The sequence below is a fragment of the Bubalus kerabau genome, chromosome X (genome assembly GCF_029407905.1).
Source record: "Bubalus kerabau isolate K-KA32 ecotype Philippines breed swamp buffalo chromosome X, PCC_UOA_SB_1v2, whole genome shotgun sequence".
In the NCBI taxonomy this organism is placed as follows: Eukaryota; Metazoa; Chordata; class Mammalia; order Artiodactyla; family Bovidae; genus Bubalus; species Bubalus kerabau.
The window spans coordinates 82,657,563-82,683,381 of NC_073647.1; the positions used below are offsets into that span (position 1 = coordinate 82,657,563).

Sequence of the window (25,819 nt, forward strand, 5' to 3'; positions counted from 1 at the left end):
ATCTCATCAACTTAGGAGTCTTCCAGGCTTTGCCTGACTTTACCCTCCTTGCATTACTGCCTAGGAACTCTTTCTAGGTAGTAAGCTAGGACACTGTAGACTGTTTCCATCTCTCAGTATTCACTGTCCTTTGTTTCCTGATGTCTAATGTCTTGAAAAGTGTCATTTCATATATTTTGTTCTGTGTTTAGTTGTTTCAGATGGGAGATTAAATCCTTCCCTTATCTACTTCATTTTGTCTTGAACTGATAGTCTAAGAATAAGTGGAATTTTAATTGGGTGGTAGTGATTCAACATCTCACTTCCAGAATTAAAATTTTGAATGTGGGAGAGCTACTGTTGATTCCCAGAGCTCTAGAACTTGCTGTAAGAAAGGAACAGTGTGCTTCTGGGATGCTAGCCATTGCTTAAATGGCTGAGGTCTCTGGATTGTATCTGTTTATCTCCAGTGTAGAACATTCCATGCACAAACATAGACTGTGACTTTCATGTATTGTTTATTATAGAACAGAATTCTCTGTGTGATAGGGTCTGTCTAGGACCCCGTCCCAGAGGGTTGTTAAAGGACCTTATTTTTTAAAATTTTTTAATATAAATTTATTTAATTGGAGGTTAATTACTTTACAATGTTGTATTGGTTTTGCCATACATCAACATGAATCCGCCACAGGTATACACGTGTTCCCCATCCCGAACCCCCCTCCCTCCTCCCTCCCCGTACCATCCCTCTGGGTCTATTAAAACCTGGTTCCGAGATATAGAGGGACAACAGTGAAAGGTTGTTGTTGAACCACGCAAAGACACCGGGATTCTTGACCTCCGGAGGAGAATTCAATCTGGGGCCAGAGACGAGGCTCGATCACTCAGAGCTTTTGTGTAATAAAGTTTTATTAAAGTATAAAGGAGATAGAGAAAGCTTCTGACATAGGCATCAGAAGGGGGCAGAAAGAGTACCCCCTTGCTAGTGTTAGCAATGACATTATATACTCTCTAATTAGTTATTACAGTGAATCAAAAGAATATCTGGAGGTTGTAAAGACCTCACTAGATCTACTCCCAGAATTTACATTTTAAGATAACAGGATTAGCCAGAAGGTTTTTTCCAGAGACTGTCCTCAAGCAGGATACATTATTGTTATATAATCTTAAGGAATGTAGAGGGGAAAAAAGTTTGTCCTTTCTTCCTCCTTGAGAATTCCAGAACCCTCTCTCCTTGGGGACCCCTAGACTTCTTATCAACCTGCCTGGGAAATGACTCTCTCAACAGTATAACAGTTGTTCATGATTTCTTATGTTAGACTGTAGAAGTGACAAGAATAATTGAGATATTCTTACTTGTAGTTGTTTCTGATTTTCTTTTAAACTCTTCAGACCTCTATTCTCGATGTGAGACTAAACTCATACTAGCACAGAAATGCAGTTAGTAAGTTTTGATTTCTAAGTCTGGAATATTAGGTAATAACAAGCATTTAAAATTCATTTTCCAAAGACAATAAATTAGTATAATCATTAAACAGGCTTCTAAGAAATGATTTAATGGTTACTTCTATAGACAGCTTGTTTTTTTTTAATTGGTTTTACTTCATGTATCTGTACAAAAAAGCTGTTATATCATATCACCAAAAATGAGAACTTACTTACTGTTTAAGTCTTAGAAAGACACTTTTAAAAGTACATTTTTGTATGTGTTAATATATATGTTTTAAAGGGAATGACACCTCCCCCAAATTTCTTTCCTCGCAAACACACACACATGCGTGCACACACACACACACACCTCTCTCTTAGGCCATATCATATTTTGCTAATGTCAAGAAAATATAATGGGATGAATGACGGATAATTATAAAGGTGCTAGTTCTTCCAAAATTAACTTGCAGACCTAACAAGATTTCAAACAAAGTCCCAACAGGAATTCTTGTATGAAGTTGAAAGATGATTTTATCAGCGTCCTTGGAAAAGTAAATGAAAAGAACTAAGATGTTTTGAAAATAAAGAACATCCTCTCCTTGCTCTATCACTTGTTTAAAACCTTATAAGGCTGCTACTATAAGCAAACCATCGTAGTATCAACACAAGATTAGAAACGTACTGCATATTCCAGGAAAATTCTGGTATATGTGATTTATCATATATTATAATAGAAGAAGAATCACAAGTTAATGGCAAAGAGATTGATTGTTCAGTAAACAGTATATGAGAAATTGGTTAGATATTTCAGAAAGAAAAAAAACATTTTAAATTATCACTACCACATGCAAGGATAAATCTTACTTGCATTGAAGAGGTAAAATCTGGAAAAAATTTCATCCTGAAAGAAAATGTAGCTGAATATGTAGTTGATTGAGGAATACATGGCAGCCCACTCTAGTATTCATGCCTGGAGAATCCCCATGTACAGAGGAGCCTGGTGGGTTACAGTACGTGGGGTCACAAAGAGTCGGACATGGCTGAGCAACTAAGCACAGCACAGCACATGTAGTTGATTATTAAATGGAGGTCTCCTTGATCATGAAAGTGATGAAGTAAAATCATACAGAAATTATATATAAATTTGTGTACATAAAATTAAGAATTACCAAACATCAAAAACCAGCACAAAGTGGGGAATATACCTACATGTAATATGATGAACTTACATTTTTGTTATTTAAATAATTTTTACCAATTGAAAAAAAACAGTAAATAATGGGAAATAGGCAAAAACATTACTGATAATTCACTAAAAAACTAGAAAGGTCATTAGACATTGAAAAATATATAGCCTAAGACTAAAATTTTAAGACAGTGGATACCATCTTTATCAGTTTATAAAAGATTTTTTAAAGGGTAATTTTCAGTGCTGCCATGACTATGGTAAGACATGTGCTTTCATAAGCTGCTGATGGAAGTGTAAATTATTGTAACCCTTTGACAAATAATTTTGTTATGTATGTCAAGAATCATGGGCTGTTTATTCTCCTTGACTGTATAGTATTTGCTTTTTTATTTCTCAGAAATCCATTTTGGGGAAGTAACCATAAGTATCAGAAATATATATGCATATTCCCGAGTTATTTATAACAGTGAAAAACTAAATAACCTAAATAAACATTAGGTAAACTGTAGTAAATTAGTATGTTGATATTGTATAGCTATTGATAACTCTTTATAAATAAGTTTTAAAGATATTAAAAGAATGCCTATGATATTAAGTGGGAGAAAAGGAGTCCACTAACTAGTATATATATAGTGTGATCTCAAATATATTGAAACACACACACTCATACATATATACATGAATGTCTTGAAGAGCAAACAAAAATACTAGCATTTCTTACCTCAAGGTGCTGGGGTTTTAGATGATTTTTATTTGGGGGAAGACTCAGGGTAATTAGTGACTAGGAAAGCATTAGTGATAGTGAACCTGAAACTTATAAAAGTTTTAACATGGCATATGGCAAAAGTGGGTTCTGGGGAACAGGGAGTTCTTAGGGACAGTTATTTCTGAGTTCAAATCCTGAGCATTCTTACTGTGTTTTTCTGGACAGGTTAGTTTATCACTCTGAGTGTCCATACATAAGGTGGTGATAATACCAACCTCGTAAGGTTGTTTGGAAGATTGTAATAACATAATGAATGAAAAGTTTAAACTATAAACTGGCGAGTATATTATCTTGTCATGAAATTGTCTTTGAGGAAAACCTCATGAGGGACATAAATAAGAAACTTACTGTTATGTGCTAGTCACTTTTCATTCAGTATCTTCCAAACAACCTTATGAGGTCAGTGTTATCACCACCTTACATAAGGACACTCAGAATGATAAACTAACCTGCCCAGAAAAACATATAATTGCCATAAGCTGTAAACTGGGCTTTCTTAGTGGTGCCGTCGTAAAGAATCTGCCTGTCAGTGCAGGAGACACAGGGTCCCTGGAAAGGGAAATGGCAACCCACTCCAGATTCTTGCCTGGGAAGTCCCATGGACAGAGGAGCCTGGCGGGCTATAGTCCATAGGGTCACAAAGAGTCCCACACAATTTACGACTAAAACAACAACAACAAACTAAACTATAGACTGTTTCTTCTTTTAGAGTTTCAAAGATTTTTGTTTAGGGTTTTCTTATGTGTTAAATTTCAATGAACGCTTTGATTAGCCTTATTCAAAGGTGAAATAGATAACATCTGTTTTTCTTCTTAATAAAATATCAAGTGAAAATATTCTTATACTTTTACCATTATAATAGTCAAATGAATTCTCCTGAAACTTAGATAATGAAAGTCTTTGTTTTTCTGCAGATTATTTCAAAAAGTGAGTGCAGTATCAAAATTTATCTTTAATTGCTCATTCTCAGCAATTTTACTAGTAACCTTAATCGGCATAATATAATTCAGTGGCCATGATTCTGAGTGGACAAGCCAGTTTCAAGATTTTATGATATGTCATTCAAATTTTGAACTTTCTTAATAATCTTTTTTTTTTTGTTGTTGTTGTTTTATTATTTTTCCTTTTTTCTTTTATTTATTATTTATTTATTTATTTATTTTTTCTTCTTCAATTTTATTTTATTTTTAAACTTTACATAATTGTATTAGTTTTGCCAAATATCAAAATGAATCCGCCACAGGTATACATGTGTTCCCCATCCTGAACCCTCCTCCCTCCTCCCTCCCCATTCCATCCCTCTGGGTCGTCCCAACTTTCTTAATAATCTATATATTTCTTTAATGAAAATAAAAAATTTCTAGACAAGTTATTTGTTTTGCCAGTTAGAAGCCCTTGCTAAATCTTAACAAATACATCTAATGGTTGAGTAGTGCTCAATTTTGTGTTTAAATAACACTTACTTATGAATATAGATGTAAACCTATAATAATACCACCTCATCATTGCACACATAGAATTTTATAATTTACAAAGCTTTTTTTCCCCACATAAACTAAGCTGGCTCTTAAAACAATCTTGTTAAGTAGATGTAGCAGATACTATTATCCTTATTTTACAGGTTTAGAAACTTAAGCCCAGAGGGCTAAGTGACATGTCAGACGTTATACTGCTAATTCTAAGTCCAGTGCACTTTTCACTTTATCATAGTAACACTATTCCCAGGCACAAAAGATTGAGGAATTCAATGCCTTTAGACCCATATATTCTACTGGCAGAAGAGTCCTGGAGCTACCCCTTAGGTCAGAAATTGGATTTAGAATTGTTTTTAATGTAAGAGTTACTAATTGACAACTTACGTTAGTAATAGAAGCTTTAGGTTAGTAGACTTGCTAAAAGCAAAATTATCACTGAGAAGTGATAGTAGACAATGAAAGAGAAAATAATAAAAATAGTGGAATTCCAGTACTAAAACCAAATATCATATCTAATATATTGTAAAGATCCTGAAAATATCCCTATATATTAGTATACTGAAATTAATAAATATATCATGATAATAAATCATTTTTAAAAAGGTAAATCTGTGCAGTACATTCAGTGTAAATAGATATACAAACTGCATAATATATTTTAGGAAGATCCACAGGAAAATGATTAATAGTGAGAGAAGGATTCTTAAAGAGGTTAATTTCATCTGTATACTTGTTTTATTTGCCTGTTTGCCTAGATTTGTCTGTTTCCTGTTTTTAAAAGAATAAAATTTAAATAATTGCAACATTGAAAAAAAGATTAACCGGCAAATTACTATTTTATTCTAGGTTCTGTTTACAGAGGAAGATGTGAAATTCTACCTTGCAGAACTAGCCCTCGCTTTGGATCATCTGCATCGATTAGGAATTGTATATAGAGACCTGAAGCCAGAAAAGTAAAGTTGTATTCTTTTTATGTATACCTGTTCCCAGTATTTCTACTACTTTTTTCTCCATTAAGTCTATTATTTTCAAGATTCTATGAAAAGATACATGAATTATACAATTATATGAAACATATTTTAAAAAGTAATCTTCATCCGATACCCATTGATTTTAAATTAGTCATTTCAAAATTTTCTGGTATATCAAATTTTATGTGAATATTTTATCCTGTGTTATTGAGTGTGAATTTTGATTTACAGCATTTTGCTTGATGAAATAGGACATATCAAGTTAACAGGTATGCAGATTTTCTTATTCTATCCTAAGCCTGTTTTCTGTTTTTATTAATATGTATATTTGTCTAAGCCTGTTTTTCCTCTTGATTTAATTTGCATTTTATTCATTTCTTTAGTGAACTAAAATTCATTTAAAAGGTAGATAACTCTCAATATGCTCTAATTGTAATACAAAAAAATTATACAATAGTGTCATTATCCTCATTAAGAAATGACATTTGGTTTTCTAGGTAAAAGCACATAATTTTTGTTTCAGACTAGACTGAAAGATTTATCATAAGTAGTTACCACATTTGAAATACAGTGAATTATAAACTTTTAAGCCAGGTGTTTCATAATCAGAGGTTCATTTTATTCTTTTTTTTTTTTTTGGTAAAAACATGTTTTATTTTTTACTTTATTTTGAATGTTGAGTGTTTACAGTATATAACACACTCTGCTAATTCTCTGAGGACTCTTAGGCATAAAGTCTCCTTATTATACCATTAAAATCTTTTACTTTCAAATAATTATAGACTGACAATAAGTTGCAAAAATAGTACCATCACCCAGCTTCCCCTATGGTGACATTTTATAAAATTACTACTGCATTATCAAACTCAGGAAATTGATAGGTACAGTAGAACTAACTAGACTGTATACTTCACTTGGATTTCACCAGTTTTTGCATGTATTCATTTTTTTTGTTTGTCCCCATGACATTATATCCATATATGTAGATTTGAATACCATCATCATTATCAATAAGCAGAACTGATCTACAACCATATCTGTCCATTTATAATCACACTCTTACCCCCTTCTTTAACTCCTGGCAACCACTTATCTGCTCTACATTTCCCAGTTTGTTATTTTAAGAATATGATACAAATAGAACTGTACAGTAGTCACATACCTGGACATTTATCCTAGAGAAATAAAAACTTACATGCACACAAAAAATCTATACATGAATTTTCATAGCAGCTCTATTTGAAATGGCCCAAGGCTAGAAATGTCCAAGATGTCCTTCAAAGAGTGAATGGATGGATACATCTATATAGTAGAATATTACCCAGCAGTATATGCAGCAACTTGGACTGGGCATTATGCTGAGTGAGCCAATCTCAAAAGCTTTCTTATGTTTTAAATAGGTAGTAAATTCTGTATTTAATTATCAGAATGTTAAAAAAAAGATAAAATGAAGATATGGTCTTTACAAAGAAGTATGGACTAGTACACTTTAAAGGTTCAGTTCAGTTCAGTCGCTCAGTCGTGTCCGACTCTTTGTGACCCCAGGAATCGCAGCACGCCGGGCCTCTCTGTCCATCACCAACTCCCGGAGTTCACTCAAACTCATGTGCATCGAGTCAGTGATGCCATCCAGCCATCTCATCCTCTGTTGTCCCCTTTTCCTCCTGCCCCTAATCCCTCCCAGCATCAGAGTCTTTTCCAATGAGTCAACTCTTCTCATGAGGTGGCCAAAGTACTGGAGTTTCAGCTTTAGCATCATTCCTTCCAAGAACACCCAGGGCTGATCTCCTTTAGGATGGACTGGTTGGATCTCCTTGCAGTCCAAGGGTCTCTTGAGAGTCTTCTCCAACACCATAGTTCAAAAGCATCAATTCTTCAGCACTCAGCTTTCTTCACAGTTCAACTCTCACATCCATACATGACCACTGGAAAAACCATAGCCTTGACTAGATGGACCTTTGTTGACAAAGTAAATGTCTCTGCTTTTCAATATGCTATCTAGGTTGGTCATAACTTTTCTTCCAAGGAGTAAACGTCTTTTAATTTCATGGCTGCAGTCACCATCTGCAGTGATTTGGAGCCCAAACAAATAGAATCTGTCATGGTTTCCACTTTTTCGCCCTCTCTTTGTCATAAAGTGATAGCATTGTGTTCCATGATCTGAGTTTTTTGAATGTTGAATTTCAAGTCAGCTTTCTCACTCTTCTCTTTCACACTCTCAAGGGGCTCTTTAGTTCCTCTCCAGTTTCTGCCTTTAAGCAGACTTTTATATATTAATACCCTGTCATTCTGGCACCATTTATTAAAAACACTGACCTTTTTCTCCCCCATGAAGTTGCTTTTACACCTTTGTCAGAAATCAGCTGGCAATATATACCCAGTTCTGTTATCAGTTCAGTTGCTCAGTTGTGTCTGACTCTTTGCCACTTCATGGACTGCAGTGCACCAGGCTTCCCTGTCCATTACCAACTCCCAGATCTTGCTCAAATTCATGTCCATCAAGTCGGTGATGCCTTCCAACCATCTCATCCTCTGTCATCCCCTTCTCTTCCTGCCTTCAAACTTTCCCAGCATCAGGGTCTTTTCCAGTGAGTCATTTGTTCACATCAGGTGGCCAAATTATTGGAGTTTCAGCTTCAGTGGCAGTCTTTTCAATGAATATTCAGGGTTGCTTTCTTTAGGATTGACTGGTTGAATCTCCTTGGAGTTCAAGGGACTCTCAAGAGTCTTCTCCAACACCTCAGTTGAAAAGCATCAATTTTTTGGTGCTCAGCTTTTTATGGTCCAACTCTCACATGCATACATGACTCCTGAAAAAACCATACCTTTGACTAGATGAACCTTTGTCAGCAAAGTAATATCTCTGCTTTTTAATATGGTATCTAGAGTTGTCATAGCTTTTCTCCCAAGGAGCAAGTATCTTTTAATTTCATGGCTGCAGTAACCATCTACAGTGATTTAGGCTTCAACAGTATGTGCACTGAAAGCTTCCAGGTGTTCAAGCTGGATTTAGAAAAGGCAGAGGAACCCGAGATCAAATTGCCAACATCTGTTGAATCATAGAAAAAGCAAGAGAATTCCAAATGCTAAAGGCTTTGTGTGGATCACAACAAACTGTGGAAAATTCTGAAAGAGATGGGAATACCAGGCCACCTGACCTGCCTCCTGAGAAATCTGTATTCAGGTCAAGAAGTAGCAGTTAGAACCAGACATGGAGCAATGGACTGGTTCCAAATTGGGAAAGGAGTACATCAAGGCTGTATATTGTCACCCTGCTTATTTATCTTATATGCAGAGTATATCATACATAATGTCTGGCTGGATGAATCACAAGCTGGAATCAAGATTGCAGGGAGAAATATCAGTAATCTCAGATATGCAGATAACACCATCCTTTATGGCAGAGAGTGAAGAGAAACTAAAGAGCCTCTTGATTGAGGTGAAAGAGGAGAGTGAAAATCCTGGCTTAAAACTCAACATTCAAAAAATGAAGAACATGGCATCTGGTCCTATCACTTCATGGAAGATAGATGGGGAAACAATGACAGACTTTATTTTCTCAGGCTCCAAAAGTCACTGAAGATGGTGACTGCAGCCGTGAAATTAAAAGACGCTTGCTCCTTGGAAGAAAAGTTATGGCAAATCTAGACACCATATTTAAAAGCAGAGACATTTCTTTGCCGACCAAGATCTGTATGGTCAAAGCTCTGGCTTTTGCAGGAGTCATGTATGGATGGGAGAGCTGGACCTTAAGGAAGGTTGAGGGCCAAAAAAATGATGCTTTTGAACTGTGGTGTTGGAGAAGACTCCTGAGAGGCCCTTGGACTGCAAGGAAATCAAACCAGTCAATCCTAATGGAAATCAACCCTGAATATTCATTGCAAAGACTGATGCTGAAGCTGAAGCTCCAATATTTGGCCACCTGATGCGAAGAGCTGACTCATTAGAAAAGACCCTTATGTGGAAAGATTGAAGGCAGGAGAACCGGATGACAGAGGATGAGATGGTTGGACAATATCACCAACTCAATGGACATGAGTTTGAGCAAGCTCCAGGAAATGGTGAAGGACAGGGAAGCCTGGAATGCTGTAGTCTATGGCGTCCTCAAGAGTCGGACATGACTGAGTGACTGAACAGCAATAAATATGGTATATTACCTTGAAAAAAATCTTGAAATTTGCTTGTAGAATGGGAAATATTGCAGATTGTACGTTATTGTGAAAATGTGGAAGGTAGATTATCTGGAATTGGGAGTTCTAATACTGTAGGTGAACAGGAGTAGCTCATAACACATGTGATATGCTGATCTTCATGTATGTATTTCTGCTTGGCTCAGTTTAACTAGGTACAGTTTTCTAGTGTTTCACCCAGTGTTTCTTATGGATAAAATTGCACATAAACCAACCTTAAAAATTAAATTCATGTTATAGTCACCAAGCAAATTCTAGTGTTAAATGTAGTTTTGTCAGAAAATAGTACAGCAAAGGACCTTTGTGAAGTGGTGTAAATCTCTGAAAGGTAACAGTAAGGTATAAATTAATTGGAACAAATTTACATTTTTAAGACAAGCATCATAGCAGAACTATGTATGTCAATTCTCCAGTACAACACTGTCTTGATTATATAGTTTATAGTAAGTATTGAAGTCAGGTAGTACGATTCCTTGAATTTCCTTTTTTTTCACATTTTTTGGCTATTTTGTTTCCTTTGTCTTTTTATATAAATTTTAAATTCAGCTTGTTGATTTTTACAAAAAACATCTTGCTGAGATTTTTATTAATGTTTCATTGACTCTGTAGATCAGTTTTGGGAGAATTGACATCTTTAACAACATTGAATCTTTCAAACTGTGACCAATATCTCTCTCCATTTACTTAGATCTACTCTGATTCCTTTCATTGGTGTTTATAGTTTTTATCATGCCAATCTTGCATATACATACTTTGTATATTTTTATCTATGGGATTTAATGTGAGTTTTTGGTGGTATTACAAATAGGACTTATAAAATTTCACCTTTCCATTTTTTATTGTAAGTATATGGAAATAAGATTGATTTTTATGTACCTTTAGCTCTTTGAAGACCAAAAGCAAAAATGGAAGTTTTCCAATGTCAAAGCAAAATTTGCTTTTCTAATATCTGCAAATTAGCATCTCTTTTTTGTCTTAGGCTATTTTAAAAATCAAATTACTATAACAGTGTTGACTTAATTGTTGTCATTTCAAAGTTGTTGAGTCATATTCTAATATAAACATGAAAACGTGTATTTTTAGGATGAGGTTTAATTGCACAATTTTAAATGCTCTGATCAGTTCAGTTCAGTCGCTCAGTCGTGTCTGACTCTGCGACCCCGTGAATTGCAGCACACCAGGCCTCCCTGTCCATCACCAACTCCCGAGTTCACTCAGACTCACATCCATCAAGTCAGTGATGCCATCCAGCCATCTCATCCTCTGTCGTCCCCTTCTCCTCCTGCCCCCAATCCCTCCCAGCATCAGAGTCTTTTCCAATGAGTCAACTCTTCGCATGAGGAGGCCAAAGTACTGGAATTTCAGCTTCAGCATCATTCCCTCCAAAGAAATTCCAGAGCTGATCTCCTTGCAGTCCAAGGGACTCTCAAGAGTCTTCTCCAACACCACAGTTTAAAAGCATCAATTCTTAAGCACTCAGCTTTCTTCACAGTCCAACTCTCACATCCATGCATGACCAATGGAAAAACCATAGCCTTGACTAGACAGACCTTTGTTGGCAAAGTAATGTCTCTGCTTTTCAATATGCTATCTAGGTTGGTCATAACTTTTCTTCCAAGGAGTAAGCGTCTTTTAATTTCATGGCTGCAGTCACCATCTGCAGTGATTTTTGGAACCCCCCCCAAAAAAATAAAGTCTGACACTGTTTCCACTATTTCCCCATCTATTTCCCATGAAGTGATGGGACCAGATGCCATGATCTTTATTTTCTGAATGTTGAGCTGTAAGCCAACTTTTTCACTCTCCAGTTTCACTGTCATCAAGAGGCTTTTTAGTTCCTCTTCACTTTCTGCCATAAGTGTGGTGTCATCTGCATATCTGAAGTTATTGATATTTCTCCCAGCAATATTGATTCTAGCTTGTGCTTCTTCCAGCCCAGGGTTTCTCATGATGTATTCTGCATAGAAGTTAAATAAGCAGGGTGACAATATACAGCCTTGACGTATTCCTTTTCCTATTTGGAACCAGTCTGTTGTTCCATGTCCAGTTCTGTTGCTTCCTGACCTGCATATACGTTTCTCAAGAGGCAGGTCAGGTGCTCTGGTATTCCCATCTCTTTCAGAATTTTCCACAGTTTATTGTGATCCACACAGTCAAAGGCTTTGGCATAGTCAATAAAGCAGAAATATGTTTTTCTGGAACTCTCTTGCCTTTTCAGTGATCCAGCGGATGTTTGCAATTTGATCTCTGGTTCCTCTGCCTTTTCTAAAACCAGCTTGAACATCTGGAAGTTCACGGTTCACATATTGCTGAAGCCTGGCTTGGAAAATTTTGAGCATTACTTTAAAATGCTCTGATAGAGTATTGTAAAATACAAGCTTTTCTCCATTCTTTCCATTAACTGGTCTCACAAGAGCTTTCTTAATGGTAATCGTAGGCCATCCATGAACACATTTAATTCATAGTTTTGTTTCTTTTGGTATTTTCTAGTTTCTGAAAATCTTCAGATATATTTTTGTGCAATATTGTTATAGATTTTGGACTCAGCAAAGAATCAGTAGATCAAGAGAAGAAGGCCTACTCATTTTGTGGTACAGTGGAGTATATGGCTCCTGAAGTAGTAAATAGGAGAGGTCATTCCCAGAGTGCTGATTGGTGGTCATATGGTGTACTTATGGTAAGTAGTGTTTTTAAAATTATGTCAATATAAATTAAATATTCTTTAGAATTTTAATCTTAGTAATGGAATGTGTTTGTTGAGAATAGGGTTTTAAAAGTTCATGATTGTTTTTAAAGAATTTGTGATTGGCTAGCTGTCATACTATAAGAACTAACGTTTTGGTGTTGTGATTTCTTTTAAAGTTGCTTGATTAAGGCAACGACAGCATTCTTTTATAAGTTATCCAAATTTAAAAATTAGAAAAACCTATTAGATTTTAGATTTCAGAATACTGTATTTAGTAGTACATAATATTTTAATTAGGTATCACAGAATGTAGCACCTTACTCTTTACTATCTTATTGTCACATTATTTCAAGCAGGTCTGTAGAAAGATTATAAACCTCTTAAGGAAAGCAATTCTGTCTTCTACTTGTTCTACTTTTCCACAATATCTAGCATATTGAGCATATAGACTGACTAATTTGGTATAAGATTAATCATAGAGTTTGTAGTGTTAAGTAGGGTGATAAATGAATAGCTATTGAATCCGATACAGTTTGCTTTAGAAACTTGATAATCCATTTTTACCTATTTATCACTATACTATTTATCATATAGTGAATTACTATACAATTTATCAGTATATTAAGTGGCTATTATAAGCCTGACATTTGGTAAGGGCAATGGATTGGAAACAGTCTGGAAGTACAGTATTTGACATTTTCCTTGGCCTAAGAAGACATGCCATCTGGTTGGGGAAACAAATGTAATAGCTAAGTAAATTGTCTGGAAGTACCTTAGAAGTTCAAACAAGAATTCATTCAAGTTGATATAGGGAAAGCAGAGGAGGCAGAACTTAAATTAAGCCCTGAAAGATGAATAAAATTCAGATAACTGTGTTTCAAGGATAATATTGTGATAATATTAGGAAAGGTCTGGAGAACCAGTTTAACTAGAGTAGTAGTAGATAATGAGGGTGAAGGTGGAGGAAATGAAGCTGTAAGCCTATAAGCATTTGTATGCTATTTTCTGAATGGTAAACTTTTGTAAAGTCTTAAACAGGATGGTAGTTAGAGAAAAATTGTATTTTAATACTAGCCTTGGTAGCATTATGTATATGGATTGCAAATGGAGGAAACTAAAAGTAGGAAGACCAAGAAGTTCTCCTTGTAAGACAGTTGTAAGATTACAAAATAAAAAAGGAAATCTTCAAGACATTTCAAAGGAAGAAATGACTGACCTTAGTAGCAGATTAAATGTCACAGATAAAGCAGAGGGAAAGGGTTAAAGACAAAGATGCCTTTAAAACTTTAGGGGATTGAAAGAAAGATAGTTCAGTAGAAAAGATAGTTGCCAGTCCAGGTTCGATGCACGATATTGGATGCTTGGGGCTGGTGCACTGGGACAACCCAGAGGGATGGTATGGGGAGGGAGGAGGGAGGAGGGTTCAGGATGGGGAACACATGTACACCTGTGGTGGATTCATTTTGATATTTGGCAAAACTAATACAATTATGTAAAGTTTAAAAATAAAATAAAATTAAAAAAAAGATAGTTGGGAAGGATAGCTGATTTTGAAAGTGAGGAAATAATTTATTTTTAACATGTTGTATAGGTTACTGTGGGTTTGTATTTAACCCCTTGATAGTAATGAATTAGGAGAGGGCAGTGGAGGGAGCATCAGAATCATCTGAAGACCTTAAAAAAAAAACAAAGAAGAAAAAACAAAAACAACAAACAAATACTCTGCCAGCCAGTATATAATTTTTTTGAGGGGAAGGTGTGATTCCAATATACTGTCCTTCTCTTTTTCTTTTTGTTCTTTCCATTTCCACCTCTTAATTCTCCAGTTCCTGGGACAGAACCATTACTTTAGGTTTGGAGACAGGGCATTGGAACTTGAGAGAGATGATTCCCATATACCATATTTCCCTTCTTCATTCCCTTTCTATGACTCCTACCCCTATCACTTCAGTCTTCAGTTGAGAAACATTACTGTAGATTTGGAAGGGAAAACTGGGGATTGAAGGAGATTGAAACTGGAACCAATTTGTGAGTCATCAGTCATCAAGAGAGAGTTGAATGGATAAGCTAACTAAGTTCTGTATCAACAGAGGACTGAGGCCAAACCCATTATTGAATCTCAGCTTAAAATTTAAATATTAGGGATATAAAAACTTTTCTCTTTTATGAGCTTCATTTGCAGATCTTTCTTTTCCCAATATAATTACTTTTTAAAATACCATTCTTCTATGTTCTAGTTATCTGCATTGCAGTTAACTCTCTTTAGGGAAAATATTTTCATTATGCCATGTACAAATTGAAATGGCTCAGTGCATATTTTTACGTTTCTTTCATTGTTAAATATTTTCTTTAAAAGGGTATCTTTGTTTTAAAAGAGAATACCTCATGTTTGGGGCTTCCCAGATGGCTCAGTGGTAAAGAATCCACCTGCTAATGCAGGAGCTGCAGGAGACAAGGGTTTGATCCCTGGGTCAGGAAGATCCCCTGGAGTGGAAATGGCAACCCACACCTGTATTCTTGCCTACAGAATCCTATGGACAGAGAAGCCTGGCAGGTTCCAGTCCCTGGGCTTGCAAAGAGTTGAACACGACTGAACATGCACACCTTGTGTCTGTTTCCACATTGCTTTGGTTTGGGAAATTTAGCCAAATTAGGACTGAAATAATGGTTGGTTTCATTTGCTATGTGTCATCTCTCATTTAGGCTATGTATTGTGGGGTACCAGAGGTGTATTTCCTTAAGTGACCTAGTTTTCTGGTCCTTTTTGATTGCTATCATATAGATCCTGCATGATTTGATGATCACATTTTACAAATATCAAATTTTTTCCTAAAGAATTTCATTGTGTATTCCAAGTTGTGCTGAACTTGTGTTATTTTGTGTTTATGTGTTTTAGTTTGAAATGCTTACTGGTACTCTGCCATTTCAAGGTAAAGACAGAAATGAGACCATGAATATGATATTAAAGTAAGTGGATTGAAACATGTATAATATCGTGTATGAAACGAGTTGCCAGTCCAGGTTCGATGCACGATACTGGATGCTTGGGGCTGGTGCACTGGGACGACCCAGAGGGATGGTATGGGAAGGGAGGAGGGAGGAGGGTTCAGGATGGGGAACACATGTATACCTGTGGCGGATTCATTTCGATATTTGGCAAAACTAATACAATATTGTAAAGTTTAAAAATAAAATAAAATTAAAAAAAAATAAAGTAAGTGGAAACATTTTTTTTTCCTTTGGGGAAAAATTCCTTGCTTTTAGTTTTGACAAGCTTGTTATAGTTTTCATTTGACACAAAAGAACATTTTCACACTGTCTCATTCCCTTTCACCTTATTTGCCATTGTGAAAGCATTCATTAATTTTTTTTTGGAATTTTTCAGTTTAGAAGTATGACTAGATTTAAATGAAATTTTCTGAAATTTTCTTTTCCAGAGCAAAACTTGGAATGCCTCAGTTTCTTAGTGCTGAAGCACAAAGTCTTTTAAGGATGCTATTCAAAAGGAATCCAGCAAATAGATTGGGTATTGTTTATTTTCTTAGTTTTTATAACAGAATCCTGGGAGGTATAATTATATTGGGAAGATAATTATAACTTTATGTTTTCTGGCTTAACTTCATTTACTGCTGCTATATATTTATACCTAGACTTTTACATTTTATGTATGCAAAGATTCCAGTAATCTGTTATATCTGTGATTAAAAAATGAAGTCTAGTTATACAAGACTTATATTTAATATATATCATATCATTATGTGTATCATATGAGTGTCTCTTTTGAAGTAATTCACAGAATTCTTCCTTGTATAGAAAAATGCTTTTATATATTTGAAGATAATTATTTTGTTCCTTCTATTATTCATGAAAATAAATATTATGTTTCCATAACTGCTCATTATTTGGACACTTGCTTGTAGTCTTTCTCTGTATCCAAATGTGATTATATTATCCTGTTTATGTCCATGTGTTGAAATTTCAAAGTCACTTTATTCATTGCATTTTTAATTTGATATATAAATAGGAGGTCATAAGTTGAATTATGAAGAAAATAAAACTACTTAAATTATTTTTATATTTTTTAACTACTTAAAGTTTAACATTATGTTAAATATGATTTTTATTTGATTCAGAAGGCATTTCAGTATTTCATGATACCCTATGTGTTCAGCATTAACACCAGCTATTTATCATATTAAATTCAAAGGAACAATTAAGAAAACATCAGATAAGAAATCATAAACTTTTCACTGCAAGAAATCTATAAAATATGTGTATTCCTGTTTTACAGATAACAATCTGGAGGCCAAGTAACCAGATTTTTAAAAATCAAACTGGTAAAAGAATTCTTTCCATTTTTGTAGGTTCAGAAGGAGTTGATGAAATCAAAAGACATCTTTTTTTTGCAAATATTGACTGGAATGTAAGTAGAGTAGAAAGTGTGGTACTGAATACCTTTAAGAAGAGCAAAAACTCAAGAGTAAATGGTAATATGTGGACTTTGCTGATGAACTTAATCCATTTGTTTCATATTTAGTGTGAGATTTTTATTTACAAGTATAGCATATCACCAGCAGATGCGTGGATGATATATAGTACATTTTTGTTTCTCATTTGTCTTACCTGTTAAGTATGGTTAATATTCTCTTCTATTCTAGGTTGAAGAATATGGGGTTAATATTCTCTTCTATTCTAGGTTGAAGAATATGGGTGGGAAGAAGAAAAAGGAGAAAGGGGATGAATGAAAGGGCAGATTCTTATAGAAAAAATGAATTGTAAAGAATCTAAGATGTTATTTAATTTCAAATGATCCTTTGTCATGTATTAGAACAATTTAAATTTGCTAAGAAGTAAAAATCTTTGTATAGTTATTTCACTAAATTTTGAGAGGGCATGAAAACAAAAACATAGTGAAATTCTGCAAAGTCATTTATTGAATTTTTTAAGTTGCAACTCCCAGACTAGTGAGCTTTTCACTTTTTCTTATTGTTGCTTACAACACAACTTTATGTATTTTATGTACTATTAATCATCATAGGTAAGCATTTTTGATTATTTACTTCTGACATTGGTAGTGAAAAGTATCCCCAAAGAAAACATGTCTCTTTTGATTTCTAAGGCAGAGGCAGAGAACCACTATTCACTGACCAAATTATCATTTCATCTGGCTTGTAGAACAAGTTTCAGTAGCCCAATATTTTGATTTATTTTAATAGTTATAAAACTGCAACATAACATAAGCTGTTAGCATTAATAACCTGAAAAGCCTTGTAATGAACATGGGAATTGCATTGCATTTGTCTTATCTGTGTGCATTCCTCTTTCAGTATTCTTGCATTTCCTTGTCATTTTTTTCTAATGCTTCTCTACTCTTACTTTTTCCTTAACTAGAAAAAGCTAGAAATTAATTTCCATTATTTTTATATCTAAAGTTTGTTTATTGCTCTTAAATAACAAAAGAGTAGAATGTGTATGTATTTGAATAAATGAAAATTACTTTTCTATAAAGTGAAAGTAGGTTTATTGAGAAACGTTCCATAGGCAGAATGCAGTCTGTCTTAGAAGGCAAGAGCAACCTGTTTTTTTTTTTTTTTTTTTTTTTTTAAGGTTCTATATATGAGTGAGATCTACAGTATTTGTCTTACTCTGTCTGACTCATTTCTTCTTAATTCATTCTTCTGTTGATGGACACAGGTTATTTCCACGTCTTGGGTATTGTGAATAATACTTCAATAAACATGGTGGTGCAGATGTCTTTTGAGATAGTGACAATATCTTTTGCAAAACAGATATTATTATTTATTTTTTGTATATTTTTAAATTAATTTTTACTCAAGTGTAATTGTTTTACAATGTTGTGTTTCTGTTGTACAGCAAAGTGAATCAGCTATGCATCCCCTCTCTTTTGGATTTCCTTTCCATATAGGTCACCACAGAGCATTGAGTAGAGTTCCCTGTGCTTTACAGGTCCTCATTAGTTATCTATTATACATAATAGTGTATACCTGTCAATATAAATCTCCCAGTTCATTATACCTTTCCCCTTACCCCCTTGGTATCCATATGTTTGTTCTCTGTGTTTGTGTCTCTATTTCTGCTTTGCAGATAAATTCACCGATACCATTTTTCTAGATGCCACATATAAGAGATACTAAAGGATATTTGTCTTTCTCTTTCTGACTTAACTTCACTGTGTATGAAAGTCTCTAGGTCTATCCACATCTCTGCAAATGACACAATTTCATTCTGTTTTATGACTGAGTAATATTACACTGGGCTTTATGTACCATATATTCTTTATCCATTCGTCTGTTGATGGACATTTAGATTGCTTCTGTGTCCTGGTTATTGTAAATAGTACTGTGGTGAACATTGGGGTACATGTATATTTTTTAATTATGTTTTTTTTCTGCATATATACCTAGTAGTGAGATTTCTGGAGAAGGCAATGGCAACCCACTCTGTTACTCTTGCCTGGAAAATCCCATGGATGGAGGAGCCTGGTAGGCTACAGTTCATGGGGTTGCGAAGAGTCGGGCATGACTGAGCGACTTCACTTTAATTTTCACTTCCATGCGTTGGAGAAGGAAATGGAAACCCACTCCAGTGTTCTTGCCTGGAGAATCCCAGGAATGGGGGAGCCTGATGGGCTGCCATCTATGGGGTTGCACAGAGTCAGACACGACTGATATGACTTAGCAGCAGCAGCAGTGAGATTTCTGGGTCATATGGCAGTTCTATTTTTAGTTTTTCAAGGTACCTCCATTCTGTTATCCATAGTGGCTCTATGAGTTTATATTCCCACCAACAGTGTAGGAGGGTTCCCTTTTCTCCATATCCCTCCAGGATATATTGTTTGTAGATTTTTTTTGATAAAGGCCATGTTGGCCATTCTCACTGGTGTAAGGTGGTAGTTCATTGTATTTTTAATTTTCATTTCTGTAATAATTAGTGATTTTGATCATCTTTTCATGTGCCTCATTGGCCATGTGTATGCCTTCTTTTAAGAAATGTCCACTTAGATCTTCCACTCATTTTTTAATTGGATTTTTTTATATTGATATGCATGAAGTACTTGTATATTTTGGAGATTAATTACTTGTCAGTTGTTTCACTTGCAAATATTTACTCGCATTCTGAGGGTTGTCTTTTCATCTTGTTTATGATTTCCTTTGCTGTGTAGAAACTTTTAAGTTTATTTATTTATTTTAATTTAAATTTATTTATTTTAATTGGAGGCTAATTACTTTACAATATTGTATTGGTTTTGACATACATCAACATGAATCCGCCACAGGTGTACATGTGTTCCCCATCCTGAACCCCCCTCGCACCTCCCTCCCTGTACCATCCTTCTGGGTCATCCCAGTGCACCAGCCCCAAGTATCCTGTATCCTGCATCGAACCTTCAGGTTCGATTGATTTCTTATACGATATTATACATGGTTCAATGCCATTCTCCCAAATCATCCCACCCTCTCCCTCTCCCACAGAGTCCAACAGACTGTTCTATACATCTGTGTCTCTTTTGCTATCTCGCATACAGGGTTATCATTACCATCTTTCTAAATTCCATATATATGTGTTAGTATACTGTATTGGTGTTTTTCTTTCTGGCTTACTTCACACTATATAATAGGCTCCAGTTTCATCCACCTCATTAGAACTGATTCAAATGTATTCTTTTTAATGGCTGAGTAATACTCCATTGTGTATATGTACCACAGCTTTCTCATCCATTCATCTGCTGATGGACATCTAGGTTGCTTCCATGTCCTGGCTATTATAAACAGTGCTGCGATGAACATTGGGGTACACGTGTCTCTTTCAATTCTGGTTTCCTTGGTGTGTATGCCCAGCAGTGGGATTGCTGGGTCATAAGGCAGTTCTATTTCCAGTTTTTTTTAAGGAACTTCCTGATGTTCAAGCTGGTTTTAGGAAAGGCAGAGGAACCAGAGATCAAATTGCCAACATCTACTGGATCATAGAAAAAGCAAGAGAGTTCCAGAAAAACATCTGTTTCTGCTTTATTGACTATGCCAAAGCCTTTGACTGTGTGGATCACAATAAATTGTGGAAAATTCTGAAAGAGATGGGAATACCAGACCACCTGACCTGCCTCTTGAGAAATCTGTATGGAGATCAGGAAGCAATAGTTAGAACCGGACATGGAAAAACAGACTGGTTCCAAATAGGAGAAGGAGTAGGTCAAGGTTGTATATTGTCACCCTGCTTATTTAATTTATATGCAGAGTACATCATGAGAAAGCCTGGACTTGAAGAAACACAAGCTGGAATCAAGATTGCTGGAAGAAATATCAATAATCTCAGATATGCAAATGACACCACCCTTATGGCAGAAAGTGAAGAGGAACTAAAAAGCCTCTTGATGAAAGTGAAAATGGAGAGTGAAAAAGTTGGCTTACAGCTCAGCATTCAGAAAACAAAGATCATGGCCTCCGGTCCCATCACTTCATGGGAAATAGATGGGGAAATAGTGGAAACAGTCTCAGACTTTATTTTTGGGGGATCCAAAATCACTGCAGATGGTGACTGCAGCCATGAAATTAAAAGACGCTTACTCCGTGGAAGGAAAGTTATGTCCAACCTAGATAGCATATTCAAAAGCAGAGACATTACTTTGCCAACAAAGGTCCGCTAGTCAAGGCTATGGTTTTTCCTGTGGTCATGTATGGATGTGAGAGTTGGACTGTGAAGAAGGCTGAGCGCCGAAGAATTGATGCTTTTGAACTGTGGTGTTGGAGAAGACTGTTCAAAGTCCCCTGGACTGCAGAGAAATCCAACCAGTCCATTCTGAAGGAGATCAGCCCTGGGATTTCTTTGGAAGGCATGATGCTAAAGCTGAAACTCCAAGTACTGTGGCCACCTCTTGTGAAGAGTTGACTTATTGGAAAAGACTCTGATGCTGGGAGGGATTGGGGGCAGGAGGAGAAGGGGATGACAGAGGATGAGATAGCTGGATGGCATCACTGACTAAATGGACGTGAGTCTGAGTGAAATCCGGGAGTTGGTGATGGACAGGGAGTCCTGGCGTGCTGCGATTCATGGGGTTGCAAAGAGTCGGACACAACTGAGTGACTGAACTGAACTGAAGGAATCTCCATACTGTTCTTCACAGTGGCTGTACTAGTTTGCATTCCCACCAATAGTGTAAGAGGTTTCCCTTTTCTCCACACCCTCTCCAGCATGTATTGCTTGTAGACTTTTGGATAGTAGCCATTCTGACTGGCATGAAATGGTACCTCATTGTGGTTTTGATGTGCATTTCTCTGATAATGAGTGATGTTGAGCATCTTTTCATATGTTTGTTAGCCATCTGTATGTCTTCTTTTGAGAAATGTCTGTTCAGTTCTTTGGCCTATTTTTTGATTGGGTCGTTTATGTTTCTGGAATTGAGCTGCAGGAGTTGCTTGTATATTTTTGAGATTAATTCGTTGTCAGTTGCTTCATTTGCTATTATTCTCTCCCATTCTGAAGGCTGTCTTTTCACCTTGCTTATAGTTTTCTTTGTTGTGCAGAAGTTTTTAATTTTAATTAGGTCCCATTTGTTTATTTTTGCTTTTATTTCCAATATTCTGGGAGGTGGGTCATAGAGGATCCTTCTGTGATTTATGTCGGAGAGTGTTTTGCCTATGTTCTCCTCTAAGAATTTTATAGTTTATGGTCTTACGTTTAGATCTTTAATCCATTTTGAGTTTAATTTTGCATATGGTGTTAGAAAGTGTTCTAGTCTCATTCTTTTATAAGTGGTTTAATTAGGTCCCATTTGTTCTTTTTTTTTTTTTTTTCATTACTCTAGGAGGTGGGAAAATTTTGCTGCAGTTTATGTCAAAGAGTGGTTTTCCTACATTTTCCTCTAACAGTTTTATAGTATCCAGCCTTACATTTTGATCTTTAATACATTTTGAGTTTTGTTTTGTTTTTTTTCTGTTTAAATAATTTTATTCATTTTTGGCTGTGCTAGGTCTTCATTGCTGCATGGGCTTTTCTCTAGTTGTGGGGAGTAGTGACCACTCTCTAGTTGTGGTTCTTGGGCTTCTCATTGCAGTGATTTCTCTTTTTGTGGAGCATGGCCTCTAGGTACGTGGGCTTCAGCCGTTGTGCCTCCCGAGCTCTAGAGCACAGGCTCAGTACTTGTGGCGCAGGGATTTTGTAGCTCTAGACCATGTGGGATCTTCCCAGAGCAGGGTACTAACCTATGTCTCCTGCATTGGCAGGCAAATCCTTTACCACTGAGCCATGAAGGAACCCCAAGTTTATTTTTTTTGTGTGGTGTTAGGCAGTGTTCTAATTTCATTTGTTTACGTGTAACTCTCCAGTTATCCTCACACCACGATTTTTGCTGATGTTTTTTATTCGATTGTAATTTTAGATTTGAAAATTGGGAGGGGAGTTTGGGGGAGAATGGATACATGTATATATATATGGCTGAGTCCCTTTGCTGTCCGCCTGAAACTGTCACACGGATGATAATCAGCTGTTCTCCATTGAAAAATAAAAAGTTTAAATAAAATGTAACAGGGAGAATCCTATCTTCACACCACATATTGGAGAGACTGCCTTTTCACCTTTGCCTTCTTTATTACAGATTAGGTGACCATAGGTTCAGTTCAGTCGCTCAGTCGTGTCCAGCTCTTTGCGACCCCATGAATCGCAGCATGCCAGGACTCCCTGTCCATCACCAACTCCCGGAGTTTACTCAAACTCACGTCCATCAAGTCAGTGATGCCATCCAGCCATCTCATCCTCTGTCGTTCCTTCTCCTCCTGCCCCCAATCCCTCCCAGCATCAGAGTTTTTTCCAATGAGTCAGCTCTTTGCATGAGGTGGCCAGAGTACTGGAGTTTCAGCTTTACCATCATTCCCTCCAAAGAACACCCAGGGCTGATCTCCTTTAGAATGGACTGGTTGGATTTCCCTGCAGTCAAAGGGACTCTCAAGAGTCTTCTCCAACACCACAGTTCAAAAGCATCAATTCATCAGCGCTCAGCTTTCTTCACAGTCCAACTGTCACATCCATACATGACCACTAGAAAAACCATAGCCTTAACTAGACGGACCTTTGTTGGCAAAGTAATGTCTCTGCTTTTGAATATGCTATCTAGGTTGGTCATAACTTTCCTTCCAAGGAGTAAGCGTCTTTTAATTTCATGGCTGCAGTCACCATCTGCAGTGATTTTGGGGCCCAAAAAAATAAAGTCTGACACTGTTTCCACTGTTTCCCCATCTATTTGCCATGAAGTAATGGGACCAGATGCCATGATCTTCATTTTCTGAATGTTGAGCTTTAAGCCAACTTTTTCACTCTCGTCTTTCACTTTCATCAAGAGGCTTTTTAGTTTCTCTTCACTTTCTACCATAAGGGTGTTGTCATCTGCATATCTGAGGTTATTGATATTTCTTCCGGCAATCTTGATTCCAGCTTGTGCTTCCTCCAGACCAGCTTTTCTCATGATATACTCTAGGTGCATGCATTTATTTCTGTTCTTTCTATCCTATTCCTTGAGTGTATATTTCCAGTTTTGTGCCATTATCATACTGTCTTGAACTGTAGCTTCATAGTGTAGTTTCAAGTCAGGAAGCCTGATTCTTCCAACTACAGTTTTCTTTCTCAAGATTGCTTTGGCTATTTGGAGTCATTTTGTTTCCATCAGTCAGTTTCGTCACTCATTCATGTCCAACTATTTCTGACCCCATGGACTGTAGCACGCCAGGCTTCCCTGTCCATCACCAACTCCCGAAGCTTGCTGAAATTCATGTCCATCAAGTCAGTGATGCCATCTAACATGTCATCCTTTATTGTCCACTTCTCAGCCTACCTTCAATCTTCCCCAGCATCAGGGTCTTTTCCAGTGAGTCAGTTCTTTGTATCAGGTGGCCAAAGTGTTGGAGTGTCAGCTTCAGCATCAGTCCTTCCAATGAATATTCAGGACAGATTTCCTTTAGGATGGACTGTTTTGATCTCCTTTCAGTCCAAGGGACTCTCAAGAGACTTCTTCAACACATTTCAAAAGAATCAATTCTTCGGCGCTCAACTTTATCATCCAACCCTCAAATCCGTATATGACTACTGGAAAAACCATAGCTTTGACTAGGTGGACCTTTGTCTGCAAAGTAATGTCCCTGCTTTTTATGCCTTCTAGGTTAGTCATATCTTTTCTTCCAAGGAGCAAGTGTCTTTTTATTTCATGGGCACAGCCACAATCTGCAATGATTTTGGAGCCCCAGAAGTATAAAGTCTGTCACTGTTTCAACTTTTTCACTCTTCTCTTTAACTTTCATCAAAAGGCTCTTTAGGTCTACTTTGGTTTCTGTCATAAGGGTGGTGTCATCTGTGTATCTGAGGTTATTGACACTTCTAGCAATCTTGATTCCAGTGTGTGCCTCATCCAGCCCAGCATTTCGCATGATATATTCTTCATATAAGTTAAATAATCTGGGTGATAATATACAACCTTGATGATTTGGATGTATTCCTTTCCTGATTTGTTTTCCATGTCCAGTTCTAACTATTCTTCCATGTCCATTTCTAACTGTTGCTTCCTAACCTGCATACAGATTTCTCAGGAGGCAGGTCAGGTTGTCTGGTATTCCCATCTCTTTCAGAATTTTCCACAGTTTGTTGTGATCCACACAGTCAAAGGCTTTGGTATAGTCAATAAAGCAGAAGTAGATGTTTTTCTGTAACTCTCTTGCTTTTTTTTATGATCCAACTGATGTTGGCAATTTGATCTCTGTCTCCTCTGCCTTTTCTACATCCAGCTTGAACATCTGGAAATTCGCAGTTCACGTACTGTTGAAGCCTGGTTTGGAGCATTTTGAGCATTACTTTGCTAGTGTGTGAGATCAGTGCAATTTTGTGATAGTTTCAACATTCTTTGGCATTGCCTTTCTTTGGGATTGGAACAAAAACTGACCTTTTCTAGTCCTGTGGCCACTCCTGAGTTTTCCATATTTGCTGTCATATTTAGAGCAGCACTTTCACAGCATCATCTTTTAGGATTTGAAATAGCTCAACTGGAATTCCATCACCTCCACTAGCTTTGTTCGTAGTTATGCTTCCTAAGGCCAACTTGTTTCCAGGATGTCTTGCTTTAGGTAAGTGATCACAC

The 25,819-nt window shown here is 36.3% G+C and overlaps 1 protein-coding gene across 5 annotated transcripts in view; it reads left to right on the forward strand.

Moving 5' to 3' along the window:
* RPS6KA6 (ribosomal protein S6 kinase A6) overlaps nt 1–25,819 on the forward strand; it is a 191,772-nt gene that overhangs the window by 88,003 nt on the left and 77,950 nt on the right. For all 5 annotated transcript variants that reach the window (XM_055563519.1, XM_055563522.1, XM_055563523.1 and 2 more), the window contains 6 exons: nt 5,687–5,793; nt 6,043–6,080; nt 12,536–12,678; nt 15,584–15,654; nt 16,125–16,213; nt 17,052–17,110. In XM_055563519.1, coding sequence (XP_055419494.1) covers nt 5,687–5,793; nt 6,043–6,080; nt 12,536–12,678; nt 15,584–15,654; nt 16,125–16,213; nt 17,052–17,110 — 507 coding nt within the window. The remainder of the gene's footprint in view (nt 1–5,686; nt 5,794–6,042; nt 6,081–12,535; nt 12,679–15,583; nt 15,655–16,124; nt 16,214–17,051; nt 17,111–25,819) is intronic.